Source organism: Salmo trutta, chromosome 16 (assembly GCF_901001165.1).
Source record: "Salmo trutta chromosome 16, fSalTru1.1, whole genome shotgun sequence".
NCBI classification, from domain to species: Eukaryota; Metazoa; Chordata; class Actinopteri; order Salmoniformes; family Salmonidae; genus Salmo; species Salmo trutta.
In genome coordinates, this window is record NC_042972.1 from 56,194,272 (window position 1) to 56,209,036 (window position 14,765).

Consider the following 14,765-nt stretch of genomic DNA (forward strand, 5'->3'; position numbering starts at 1 on the left):
TCCAAACACACCAAGACAGTTGTGAAGAGGGCAAGACAACACCTTTTACCCCTCAGGAGACTGAAAAGATTTGGCATGGGTCCCCAGATCTTCAAAATGTTTTACAGCTGCACCATCGAGAGCATCCTGACCGGTTGCATCACCGTCTGGTATGGCAACTGCTCGGCATTTGCCCATAAGGCGCTACCGAGTGTAGTGGGTATGGCCCAGTACATCACAGGGACCATGGTTCCTGACATCCAGGACCTATATACAAGGTGGTGTCAGAGGAAAGCCCAAAAACTGTCAAAGACTACAGTCATCCAAGTCATAGACTTATCTCTGCTACCGCACGGCAAGCGGTACCGGAGCACCAGTCTCGGACCAAAAGACTCCTTAACAGCTTCTACCCCCAAGCCATAAGACTGCTGAACAATTAATCAAATGGCCACCCAGACTATTTACATGAACCCCCCTCCCCTTTGTTTTTACACTTCAGCAACTCGCTGTTTATTATCTATGTATAGTCACTTTACAAATTACCTCGACTAACCTGTACCCCAAAAATCGCAAATTTTGACTCATCAGACCAAAGGACAAATTTCCACTGGTATAATGTCAATTTCTTGTGTTTCTTGGCCCAAGCAAGTCTCTTCTTATTAATGGTGTCCTTTAGTAGTGGTTTCTTTGCAGCAATTCGACCATGAAGGCCTGATTCACGCAGTGTCCTCTGAACAGTTGATGTTGAGATGTGTCTGTTACTTGAACTCTGTGAAGCATTTATTTGGGCTGCAATCTGAGGTGCAGTTAACTCTAATGAACTTATCCTCTGCAGCAGAGGTAACTTTGAGTCTTCCTTTCCTGTGGTGGTCCTCATGAGAGCCAGTTTGATCATAACACTTGATAGTTTTTGCGATTGCACTTGAAGAAACTTTCAAAGTTCTTGAAATTTTCCGTATTGACTGACCTTTATGTCTTGAAGTAATGATGGACTGTCATTTCTTTTTGCTTATTTGAGCTGTTCATGCCATAATACGGACTTGGTCTTTTACCAATTAGGGCTATCTTCTGTATACCACCCATACCTTGTCACAACACAACTGATTGGCGCAAATGCATTAAGAAATTCCACAAATTAAGTTTTAACAAGGCACACCTGTTAATTGAAATACATTCCAGGTGACTACCTCATGAAGCTGGTTGAGAGAATGCCAAGAGTGTGCAAAGCTGTCATCAAGACAAAGGGTGGCTACTTTGAAGAATCTCAAACATAAAATATATTTTGATTTATTTAACACTTTTTGGTTACTACATGATTCCATATGTGTTATTTCATAGTTTTGATGTCTTCACTATTATTCTACAATGTAGAAAATAGTAAAAATAAAGAAAACCCTTGAATGAGTAGGTGTGTCTAAACTTTAGACTGGTACTATATACATATAAAAGCCAGGAAATCACATTTTTGACTGCACTGGGTATTTTAGGCTTGGACACCGCAATACCGTTTGCCAGCCGAGCGGACTTAGCACCTCTGAACAGAGTGCTGGCTGTAATTTGCAAACCAAGCATGGTGAATGAATGGTAGATCAACATTCGGTGCGATGTGTGGTCATTTAGGATTTACCCCTAAGTGATCTCATTCTCTAAGTGATTTCAGTCAGAGAGAGTAAGAGAGAGAGAGAGAGAGAGTGAGAGAGAGAGAGAGAGAGAGAGAGAGAGACAGTCAGTGATCTTACCCTTGATGAGTCCTTTCTCCTGTAGGATCTGTAGTGGAGGTCTCTTCAGGATGAGTTTCTTCAGTCTGCTCCGAGCACGCTTCCTCTCTGTGTTCTCCAGGTTGGAGGCAGAGCGAGGGACTGCAGCAGGAGGGAGGGAAAGAATGAGAGAAAGGGGAGAGAGGGAGAACAAGAGAAAGAGAGGAGGGAGTGCACCACCAGAGGAAGCACATGGTCAGCCACAGCACAAGAACAGCACCCTTGGAGCAGTGGATGGAGGAGAGACTCACGTGATGCTTTACATCCCCCTCGACTGTCCTCCTCGTCTCCACTCTGGTCCAACATCTCCACACTGCCCGCCTTCCTCAGAGAGTACATTAGGACATTCTCCAGAGGATTCTCACGGTTCTACACAGCAGAGAAGAGAATTTCAACTGGTGCCAGATGTCTTTGGTTTTTGATCGTAAAAAAGGACCCCCCCCCCGACACACACAAAGTGAGACTCACCAGCCTGTCGATTACACTCTGGATGGTGTTGAACCACTCTCTAATCAGTGAATCTGTCTCTGACTGCAGTAGGAACTCATTCCCTGTCACCGTCCTCAGCTACCACACAGACAGACAAATACCATGGGTTAGTCCCAAATCAAACACTACTTCCTAGGCAGTGTAGTACTTCTTGTGGTGTATGCTACAACTCCCAAAAATTGTATTTCCATTCAGTCAATTCGGGAAATGAATTTAAATTGCAGTGAGAACGAATGGTGATTTTCAATTCTTAAAGTTGAATTTTTAAGGCATATTGAATTGACTGAGTTGAAATTGAATTGGCTCCAACTCTGGTGCACACAGCTAGAACACATACACAACTTCCTCTCAAAATTTCAGTAGGACTAAAATATCCACATTTGACTTCCCCAAAATACAGGGTGAAATAAAGTGTCTTAAAAATTTAATTTAAATTATATCCAAACAAGAAAATGGTGGTTTGAGGGACATTGTGAAAGGTAGAGGAATGGGGATATGCTAGGAAAGTGACTCCCTCCCTTCCTACTCCACTCCATCCCTCCCTCCTGGTGTGTATCTGACCTTGAAGACGTTCTTCTTGCTTGACAGATTGTTGGCCCACTGTAGCTGAGCTCCTCTTAGGTCTACACTGCTTTCTGGACAACTGTTCCCCGGTTTCTGGAAAGAAACACACACACACACAAAATCATTATTATAAGTGATACACTTTTTATCTGGGAACCCAGAAACACAGCTGGCCAGCTACAGATTTTTTGTCACTGTTGGATGATTATGAAACTTCAGAAGCTATTTTGAATACATTTTCTTGGTACTAGAGTCATTAAATACACATTGCGGGGAGTTACTGCTTTCAATGTTGGGCCAAAATGTTGTTGCAAGGTTTTCATAAGACAGTGACGGTATATTAACAATCTGTAATGAGAGACTAATATATTGTTAACTGTAGTTATCATGTTATCAAACATTTGTGGGTTTATGTGTTTCAAGGTGGATAACACTGTCTTACCCAGCTGGAGGGGGTCTGAGATTTGGGATCCTTGAAGAAAACCAGACTATTCCCAACCAGAACCACCCAGGATGGATTCCAGTTTTTCCTAAAACATACACCAAGTCACATGGTCAGGAAAAACTCCTGGGACTGAGAAAAAACTCCATCTTACATGTAGTATTAACATCAATCCCTCCAAGATGAGCCTGTCTTACCTCAGCTTCCTGCCTCCCTCTGCTATCTTGGTCTTATTCAGCAGACCTGCCTTCTCCAACTCCTGGGGATGGGCGAGATGGGGAGAGTTGATGGTGTTATAGAGACATTAGAGTGATAGCTAACTAGTAGTGAGAACATTAGGGTCAGTGGAGACATGGGGACATTGGTTGGGGGAGGAGGGTAGAGTGGGGCATGAGATAGTGGGGGCAGTAGCAGTGGGTGAGGCAGGTGGCCTTTGGAGACAGGGGACAACAGGGACAGTGGAGAAGAGACATGGAGGAGGAAGGTAGAAGGTGTGATTCTCACTGGTGTGGAGCTGCCATTGCTGTCTGGAGAGCTGGCTGGAGAGGGAGGCTCTACCACCACACTGGTCACAGGATAGGAGCAGTCTCTGCACTGCTGATCCAGCTAGGAACACCACATACAGACTGTTACATCTAGACAGATATAGTGTCTGTATGTGTGTGTGCGTGTTTCTGCTTGCTTGTGTGCATTAGTTTGAGTATGTGTGCACCACAGGAGGTTGGTGGCACCTTAATTGGGAAGGACGGGCTCGTGGTAATGGAGTGGAATAAGTGGAAGGGTATCAAATACGTCAAACACATGATTTCCATATGTTTGATGCCATTCCATTTACTCCGTTCCAGCCATTATTATGAGGCCTCCTCCCCTGCTGTGCACCCAGAGGCATCATGTCCATAGGGGGCACATGCCCCCTCAGATTTGTCCTGTAAAAAATAAATACATAATGTAATTTAAATGTGTTAATGTTGTTGTTTCTCTGTTATACTACTAGCCACCTAGCAATTTTATGAAGTTGGCTTTAGCTAGCCCAGATAGGTTTCTTATCTCCCAACCTCATAACTAGCTACCAAGACATTTCTGTGACAATCGTCGAAAGGAGTAGACCAAGGTGTGGAAAGTGCTCATAATGATATTTATTGTAACTCAGAACACTAATCAAAATAACAACACAACGCAAAACGAACGTCACGTCTGCAGGCTTTACTGAGCAGTACAAAAACAAGATCCCACAACTGAAGGTGGACAAAAGGGCTGCCTAAGTATGATTCCTAATCAGAGACAACGATAGACAGCTGCCTCTGATTAGGAACCATACTCGGCTCAACACAAAGAAATAGAAAACATAGAATGGAACTTAGAAATTTACCACAGACTGCCCACCCCACACCCTGACCTAACAAAATAGAGAAATAAACCGTCTCTCTCAGGTCAGGGCGTGACAATTTCAGGCAATCAATCAAGTTCAAGTAGCTAGCTTGTCTAACTATCTTAACTTGCATGTCTGCTGGCAAGGTTGGTAGACTTTAAAAAACCAAGCAATAACTAAATGTACTGAATAAGACTCACATTACTTTCAATATTTTACCCAATTTTTTTTTTTTACATTGAATTAAGCATAATGATAATGGGTCTAGATTGCAGGAAAAAAGCTGTTTCAGGTGTTTGAAGAGCAAAATTCTCCTCCTTATGGATATGGGGCATATTCTCCCTCCGGGCCAACCCAAAACCATCCACACATACTTAGTGGCCCCTCAGATTTTTGAGGTGCATGATGCCCCTCTGTGAGCCTGTGTTTTTCTGTTTGTATGCTTATTCATGTGTGCATGTGTACGTGTGTGTGTGTGTGTGTGTGTGTGTGTGTGTGTTTGCCTGCCTCTGTGCGTGCCTGTACAGTACCTTGCCGTTTTCAAGCAGTATCATGGATCGTGAGTGGCTGAGCTGCTCTGTCTCATGACGCAGTAGGGCCTCCTTGTTTTCCGTACTGAAGGCTGTTGTACTGATGGTGTCTGAGGATACTGCTCGCTGCATACTCTACAGGACACCAACACAGAGGGGAAGACAAGTTATTCACTCTGTGTGTGTGTATCAGACAAAAAAAATGGAGACCTACAGTACTGGGTTAGGCACGGCATCAGCAAGAAAAAAAGACTGCCAAAACTGTGATACACTCCCAAGTGTACTGTGTGTATATTTGTTGTATTTGATTTACAGACTATCTTTTGCTATCCAGAACCTGCTTAAAGCCATTTGATATGGACCCTTCTCATAGTGAGTTTGGCAGCAGGTAGTTTAGCGGTTAAGAGTGTTGGACCAGTGAAAGGTCACTGGTTCAAATTCCCGAACCGACTAGGGGAAAAATCTGCCGATGTGCCCTTGATCAAGGCACTTAGCCCTAATTGCTCCTGTAAGTCGGTCTGGAGAAAAGCATCTGCTAAATGACTAAAATGTCAAATGTTTGGCAGAGTCGCTCACACACACACACACACACACACACACACACACACACACACACACACACACACACACACACACACACACACACACACACACACACACACACACACACACACACACACACACACACACTGTGCCATACCCCGACACACACCCCAGGGGTCACTGGCCCAGAACAGTGAAGTCCCTTAATGCTCTGTTATTCTCTGTTGATACTGAGCCAGATGGTAAACTAACTGTGGAGCGGTTAAGAGGTTTTCATTGGCCCAGTTCTGTTTTGATCAGCTTTGTTTCACTCCACTTCACATGGGCTGAGAGACAGGAGGCTGCTGCCACTGCCTATGACACACAACTCACGACCCGACACACAAATCACAACCTTACGACACAAGCAGCGTCTGTCCCAAACGGCTCCCTATTTTCTATATAGTGCAATACTGTTGACCAGAACAACCGGATTGTGCCATAGAGATGAAAAATAAATACCCATCTTGATGTGTGCCATCTTTCCATGATGAGTGGTTGAGGATTTGTTTTGGAGCCAGATCTGCCAGATAAGGGTTCAGGCAAACAAGGCACCTGCCTCTATTCTCACTGTGAGGCAACATGTTGCAGTAACACTGGAGTGCAACATACCACCTGACATCACAAGATGACATTGTGTAACTGGATTCTTGACTGGTGTTATAAAGGGGATCGGAACACATAAGAATGCCTCAGACATTCTAAAGCCTGTTTGGCACCATGGCCCCATCTTAGCTTCAATTCCTGAACATCTGATCATGAGAATTGGAGAGGTCTTGTCACTGCCTTATGTGCCAGAAGGTACGAAGAGGATAACTAAGTAAGACTGCTTGCTTCAGATAGCCCCAATAGGGGAATTAGTTTGTGTACTGTAGGTATTGTTGTTTTACACATCAACTGTACTTTGACTTCCTTGTTTGATGCCAGGAAGTTATTTCCCCTGTAATCATCTGTAAATTCCATTTCAATCAAATCTCACCTGTTCCAGCTCCCAGCCACTGTCAGGCTTCTGGCCGGTGAAGAGGAAGTCTGGAGATAGCTGGATGATAAGAAGAAGAAGAAGAAGAAAAATACTTTATTGATCTAGTTCCTTACAGTCCATGTATCTTTCGCTTTCACTACACAGGCATATTAAAACCAACACTGGCCTATAATTGCCAACACAATAAGCAACACTTAAAAGCATGAATACACACTTTCCTTTCCAAACATGCCAGTTGACTTGCCAGCACATCATATTTCACCACTCATCCTGATTATGAAAAACAGGATGAAGATTGAATAGTAAGCAGAGCTTGCAAGCATACACACACAACACTCATGCCAACGGCTGACAGTTGAAACTTTTCTAATGAACGGCATGACTGAGTGCTCTCCTTACCGCACCACAGTTAGATAGCATTGTCACCGTTTAAACCTAACGTTCTGCTGACGTGCATGCTGTCATAGAACTGGGACATACACACACACACATGCAGGTACAGTCATAATGATCAGTTATCTACCGATCGCGAAGATGACAGCACTAACATGAGCCTATATGCTAACTGATGACACATAACAGTAGTGCTGTCTTTCCGATCTCACACACAAATGTAGAGGGGGTTACGACTCTTAACTTACAGACACACTGTTATTCAGCTTGTAGACCTCGATCAGAAGCTTGTAGACCTCGATCAGAAGTCCAGATTAAAACAAAACTGATATGAAGTGTTCCCTTGTTAATCCATTTGAGAGTTAGTCACCCCCACTGTCAGTCAGTTGAAGTAGCTTTCTGATACACACTTTTTTTTAATCTCGAACAAAGTAAATACAACCCCAAACCACTTCTGCCCGTATGTCCTTCTCTCTCTCACCAAACTTCCCCTTTCTATAAGGAAGCTAACACTATCAGCATCTACAATCGCTCTCACTCTGCACAACCAGGAAGCCATGTGCAAGACTAAGAGAGAGACATTATCATATCAACAATATAACAACACTAACAGTTACAACGGCACAGAGACTTATTTTAGCTCCTGGAATTGAGTTCCTTGAATGCTCTTATCTTTATAGTTACCATGGTGACCAATAGGTCAGTTGGGGTTGAAGTTAAATGAGGCCCAGACACAACTTTACTTTACAGTACTCTGTGGTTATTCCTGTAAGTACAGTGTAACAACTATTGTAATTGCTCATTGTTACACTGTACAACCCCTACAGATGTCGGATCTTAACCTGATCACTCTTGCCACAGAGAATTTTCCTGCTGCATCAAGAAATTCAAATGAGCCTCATGAGTCCCTGAAAAATATCAGTTATCTTTCTCTCCATTCGGGAGGAATCGAGTCACTGGCATCAAGGCATGCTATCAAAATAATTGTCTCTCTCGCTCGCTAAAATGCTAGGCCTAGGTCCTATTACTGCAACATTCAAATGTACAAACATGTACCTGAAATCCAGCCATTCACATCAACAACCATTGTTTAATATACAGTTGAAGTCGGAAGTTTACATACACCTTAGCCAAATACATTTAAACTCAATTTTTCACAATTCCTGACATTTAATCCTAGTAAAAATGCCCTGTCTTAGGTCAGTTAGGATCACCACTTTATTTTAAGAATGTGAAATGTCAGAATAATAGAAGAGAGAATGATTTATTTCAGCTTTTATTTCTTTCATCAAATTCCCAGTGGGTCAGAAGTTTACATACACTCAATTAGTATTTGGAAGCATTGCCTTTAAATTTTGACTTGGGTCAAACGTTTCGGGTAGCCTTCCACAAGCTTCCGACAATAAGATGGGTGGATTTTGGCCCATTCCTCCTGACAGAGCTGGTGTAACTGTCACGTCCTGACCATAGTAAGTTGTTATTTTCTATGGTAGAGTGGTCAGGGCGTGACAGGGGGTGTTTATCTGTTTTTGTATGTCTATGTTCAGTTCTAGTTTTTGTATTTCTATGTTGGTCGTTGTTTGGCATGACCTCCAATTAGAGGCAGCTGGTTGTCGTTGTCTCTAATTGGAGGCCATATTTAAGTTGATGTTTGTCCCACCTGTCCTTGTGGGTGATTATCTTTTGAGTAGTGTGTATTCCTCTCTGCGTCACGGTTTGTTGTTTTTTTGTTAGTTAAAGTATTTATGTATTGCATCACGTTTCACGGTTATAATAAATATGTGGAACAAAAACGCTGCATCTTGGTCTGCTCCTTATCACAGCTGTGACAGTAACTGAGTCAGGTTTGTAGGCCTCCTTGCACGCACATTCTTTTTCAGTTCTGCCGACACATTTGAGGTCAGGGCTTTGTGATGGCAACTACAATACCTTGACTTTGTTGTCCATAAGCCATTTTGTCACAACTTTGGAAGTATGCTTGGGGTCATTGCCCATTTGGAAGACCCATTTGCGACAAAGCTTTAACATCCTGACAGATGTCTGAAGATGTTGCTTCAATATATCCACATAATTTTCCTACCTCATGATGCCATCAATGTTGTGAAGTGCACCAGTCCCTCCTGCAGCAAAGCACCCCCACAATATGATGCTGCCAACCCCGTGCTTCACGGTTGGGATGGTGTTCTTCGGCTTGCAAGCCTCCCCCTTTTTACTCCAAACATAACGATGGTCATCATGGTCAAATAGTTATATTTTTGTTTCATCAGACCAGAGGACATTTCTCCAAAAAGCACGATCTTTGTCCCCATGTGCAGTTGCAAACCATAGTCTGGCTTTTATATGGCGGATTTGGAGTAGTGGCTTCTTCCTTGCTGAGCGGCCTTTCAGGTTATGTCGATATAGGACTCGTTTTACTGTGGATATAGATACTTTTGTACCTGTTTCCTCCAGCATCTTCAAAAGGTCCTTTGCTGTTGTTCTGGGATTGATTTGCACTTTTGCACCAAAGTACGTTCATCTCTAGGAGACAGAATGCATCTCCTTCCTGAGCAGTATGACGGCTGCACGGTCCCATGGTGTTTATACTTGCGTACGGTTGTTTTTACAGATGAAAGTGGTACCTTCAGGCGTTTGGAAATTGCTCCCAAGGATGAACCAGACTTGTGGAGGTCTACAATTTTGTTTCTGAGGTCTTGGCTGATTTCTTTTCCTTTCCCGTGATGTCAAGCAAAGAGGCACTGAGTTTGAAGGTAGGCCTTGAAATACATCCACAGGTACACCTCCAATTGACACAAATGATGTCAATTAGCCTATCAGAAGCTTCTAAAGCCATTACATAATTTTCTGGAATTTTCCAAGCTGTTAAAAGGCACAGTCAACTTAGTGTATGTAAACTTCTGACCCACTGGAATTGTGATACAGTGAAATAATCTGTCTGTAAACAATCGTTTGTAAAATGACTTGTGTCATGCACAAAGTAGATGTCCTAACCGACTTGCCAAAACTATAGTTTGTTAACAATACATTTGTGGAGTGGTTGAAAAACGAGTGTTAATGACTCCAGCCCAAGTGTATGTGAACTTCCGACTTCAACTGTAGCTTAATAACATAAGATAAATATTGGTCTCCACTAGGGCTCCGACAATGTCATGCGTGTGGTTTGGTCAAAATTGAGTTCAATGGTGGCCTGGGGTGGTTAACAGTTCGGGCTGCTGCCTTCAGCGCACATAAAGGCCTACCTTGTCGGCATAAGTATGATTCCGGCCCACGCCAGCCCACGCTTTATTTCTATTGTAGACAATGGAATGCTTGTCAAATAGATAAATCATCCTTAGTCTATTCAAAAAGGACTAAGTTGTTCCGGTTAGAGGTGACCAATAATGGTTGTTATTAAGATTAGCTGTGCTTGTACATTTTGCATGTATTGCGATAATCTAGTGTCACCGATGGTTGCAATAGGCCCCTTGTTATTTTATGATATTACAATACATTCTGTAGGCTACCCGTTAGCCTATCCTACTGTATCTAGGGAGTTATTCCTAGCCACCATGCTTCTACATCTGCATTGCTTGCTGTTTGGAGTTTTAGGCTGGGTTTCTGTATAGCACTTTGTGACATCGGCTGATGTAAAAAGGACTTTATAAATACATTTTATTGATTGATCCATTGTCACATAATGCAAGGTGTGAAAACCGATAATAGCCTACTGTTTGTGTTTCCCTGGCTGAGTTGATGAGCTGATTTGTGCCATCAGTTGATTGACAGATGTAGGCCTACTGTAGAACGATACATTTTCCTCCAGTGTGGATGCTCGTCCACGTTTTATAGCTATGTATAATTTGTAAATATAGTTTTGGTCTTTGCTGTGGATTGAAAGCCTGTATTGTGCGGCTTTAATATTTCATTTCGTAAAGCTGACAGGATGTTTATGCATTTGAGCCTATCCAAAGACAATTTCGTTGGGCTGAGACACTTTTCTTTGATGTAAAAATTATAAGACTATTGCCTGCCGCCCTGTACCTTCTGGACTCTGACCTGGTTTATGAACTTCTGCCTGTCCTTGACCTGCCTCTTGCCAGCCCCTTGTTTTTCAATAAATATCAGAGACTCGAACCATCTGCCTCCAGTGTCTACATCTGGGTCTCGCCCTGTGTCGTTATAACTATTCATTTTACTTCTTGAAAACATTGAAATATAAATGAAATGAACTTGTGGGCCTAATGTAGACCCAGGCTGGTCATATCGCCCAGTAACTCAGGAGGCTCAGAGCCAAAGTGCGCTGCTTAGACCACTGCCCTGCGGCAGCTCACAATGCTCTAGCAAGCACTAAAGAATACTATGAATACTGATGATACATAGGCATGTCATTTTTTATTTTACTTTAAGCCTTGCCCAAACCATAGCCCTAACCTTAACTATTCTGAATGAATGGGTAAACTGTTCATTTTTTAGTTGTTTCTGTTTTAACCCTTTAAGCATGCAAAAATAGAAGATCATCCATGAGTCAAATTGCAGGGGGTCGGATTTGAACCCATGCCGACACTGGCATATGTGTGCCGGAGTCAGTGACTGTAACCGCTGGACCCACAAGCACTGAGGAAACCTATAGTTTATTCTACCTATTGTTTTTCTTCAACATACAATAAAACAATTGACCTGATTTTGCCTAACGAAAAATACATCTACCCCCTACAAATACGTCAATTTATTTTAATCCACATAAGAATTCACACAAGACGCTGCAGCCTGCACGTAGCCTCAGGCGCGGACTGGGACAAGAATTCCGCCCTGGAATTGTAGCCACACCAGCCCATGTCACTGTGCACGCCGCCAACTCACAGCCCTGGCAGGCAACCAGCTATACACACACACCCAATCCCCACACACCCTACTTAGACACAGGTAGTAGTGCTGATACATAACATTGACAATAGAGTAAAGCGTTTCTAAACCATTTCTGTACCAATGACTGGTGAGACATGGTGGTTCTCCTCTTTTTTAACCAGCTCATGTTTAAAACAAATACAATATGTAAAAACCCCACTGAAGATACAACTCACCACTATAACTGTGCCTCTGCTCGTCCCTGTTGTGCTGTCTATCTATCTCAGCACCTTCTCTGCTGTCACTCTGTGCTTCTTCTTGTTCTCTGTCTGTCTGCCTGTCTGCCTGTCTGCCAGTCTGTCTGCTTAAGCCTTATACGTTATAAAAGCCAAACTAACGACTTAGGCTATATCGCAAATTAGTGTCTGTCATATGTGTTGCTCTGAATCAACACCTATCGGAAGTGTTAGTTACTACAGGGCTCCAGAGTCCAGACTAACATTTTTCCCTGGTGTCACTGGTGCCATTAACTTTTGGTGCCATTAACTTTTACAGTTGGTGGCATCAACCCATGAGTAATAGTTTTATGAAGTCATCCATGATGCTTTATTAAGAAATGTAATAAATAGGCTACTGAGGTCTTCAAGAAATACCTGGTTTCATCTAACACGTCCAAGCAGGAATCCATCCCTCAAGATATTTTGGTGTGCAACCTAATCCAGTAATTGTCATGAATTTTGGATTGACAATTATTGACTATTGTTGCTATATTTTACTGTTCAAATAGGACTCCAGAATATTTTTTTTGTTTGTTTTGTTCAATAGATATGAATTACATACATCTTATTTGCGCTAACTAATATCATAGGCTAATTCATTTGTGGTCAACACCTGAGGAATTGGAAACTCAACACATTAACTAAATTACTATCTCTAAATGTAATAGGCTACCCACTGCTAGTAGCCATGTATTCATCCAATAGTAAATGTAATGTCCTAAAAAAAATTGCGGTCGTAGGCTACTACCTATGAGACCTATAGGCCTATGCCCTTGCAATGGCTGGTGTGCATTTCCATATCTCAAAGCCATATCATATCTTGGTTGTAAAATAGTTAGTATTAAGCTGAATATTGAGAGATGAGAAATAAAAATTGTACCTACAGACAGCTGAGACCCTCTTTTTGACAGTGAGAAGGGGACGAAGCTTCCAATTCTGTTTTTCCTATAATTACATTTTGAAATGTTATACGCTCAGAATGCATTTTTCTCTTGAGTGCTTGGGGGTAGAGGAGAGTGGCTTGCTCATCACAGCATACGAGGCAAAGGGGCAGAACCTTTCATTCCAGGAATCATAAGGATAATGCACTTTACTGTTGACCAAATCATGGTTTTAGCAGCCTCAAAAATATAACATTTTGAGTAAGGTGACAATCTAATTCTATGTTTATAGGCATCCTTTTCATTTTTTACAATCCATGATCATGGCTGTCTAAGAGATGGCAGTCAGAGCAGGTCTCTTTGCTGATGTCCCGTTTGACTTTGAATGCAAGTTTGCGTGACCTCAGCTCATCCTATCAGAAAACCGTGCCGTCCGAAACTTTTTCATATTTCTTTAAATAAATATATATATATTAATTGTGTGTGTAAATTTTAATCAGCCCACCCAACTAAAAAATGGTCCAGCCCATTTGGCATTTGCCTGAATTGCTAGATGGCCAATGTGCCCTTACATAAAGTCGAATGTTGGTAAGTTGTGCATTGTATACAAACACCGCTTCCAGCTGCTCCCTAGTGGTGACTCTAAATATTTGTTTAGATATTCAAATCTTTAAAAAATATTTATCAGTTGTTTTATTATGTATTCAATGCAAGCAATAGGCAGAATTAATCATTGGTGGCCTCAGTGCCTGTGTGTTCCAGCGGTTTCAGCTAGTGGAGTAGGCAAAGGTTAGAATCCAGGCCCACTGCCCTTTGACTAACCCTCCCCTGTCTTGCCTGTTTTTCCAACACTTTTCTATCTCTTCAATAAAAGCAAAACAATTACGAAAGGAGTGGGACTGCCCTAATCGTTAAAAAATACTTTAAAGAAATAATAAATCATTGGACAAATAACAATTAGATTGTTAGCACACGTCCAACATAACATATGATTATAAATAATACAAGGTAGGCTAAATTGACTAAAAGAACATGCACAGACCTAGAAAGCAACAATAGCCAGGTAACACAAACAATCGCCTATTATTGTTTTCACACCTTTCATTATGTGCCTGGTTCCAATTCAGCCCAAAGTTGTTCGATGGAGTTGAGGTCAGGGCTCTGTGCAGGCCAGTCAAGTTCTTCCAAATCGATCCCGACAAAGATTTCTGTATGTACCTTGCTTTGTGCACGAGGGCATTGTCATGCTAAACAGGAAAGGTGTGTGGCTGAAATAGCAGAATCCACTCATTTGAAGGGGTGTCCACATACTTTTGTATATACAGTGTATGTTCGCCCTCTGGTTGGTATTATCATCGGAACAACTTAGTCCTTTTTGAACAGACTAAGAGCAATTTATCTATTTGACAAGCATTCATCGTTTACCACAGCAAATCCACTGTGGCAATTTATCCGACACTTTGTATGAATGGAAACTATTGTTGGTGTGGCATACTGTTACAATTTGATTTTTTTGCTATTTACGTTATCCATTAAATACAACTGTCTTTAAAATAAAAGTGTCTGTAATGGTAATTTCTTATCTAGATCGGGATGAAAGTCGTCAGGAAGCCTTGCGGATAGAGACTTGGCGCCAGTAACCGAAAGGTCTCTGGTTTGAATACCCAAGCCGACAAGGTGAACAATCTGTCTATG

General features: G+C 42.1%; 1 protein-coding gene across 2 annotated transcripts in view; it reads right to left on the bottom strand.

Moving 5' to 3' along the window:
• The window catches only part of LOC115151075 (rho GTPase-activating protein 15), a 62,611-nt gene that overhangs the window by 10,532 nt on the left and 37,314 nt on the right, over positions 1-14,765 (bottom strand). For both annotated transcript variants that reach the window (XM_029695036.1, XM_029695035.1), the window contains exons 9-17: positions 6,692-6,751; positions 5,131-5,265; positions 3,736-3,837; positions 3,429-3,490; positions 3,232-3,319; positions 2,787-2,882; positions 2,205-2,303; positions 1,988-2,105; positions 1,719-1,838 (exon numbers count right to left, since the gene is read on the bottom strand). In XM_029695036.1, coding sequence (XP_029550896.1) covers positions 1,719-1,838; positions 1,988-2,105; positions 2,205-2,303; positions 2,787-2,882; positions 3,232-3,319; positions 3,429-3,490; positions 3,736-3,837; positions 5,131-5,265; positions 6,692-6,751 — 880 coding nt within the window. The remainder of the gene's footprint in view (positions 1-1,718; positions 1,839-1,987; positions 2,106-2,204; positions 2,304-2,786; positions 2,883-3,231; positions 3,320-3,428; positions 3,491-3,735; positions 3,838-5,130; positions 5,266-6,691; positions 6,752-14,765) is intronic.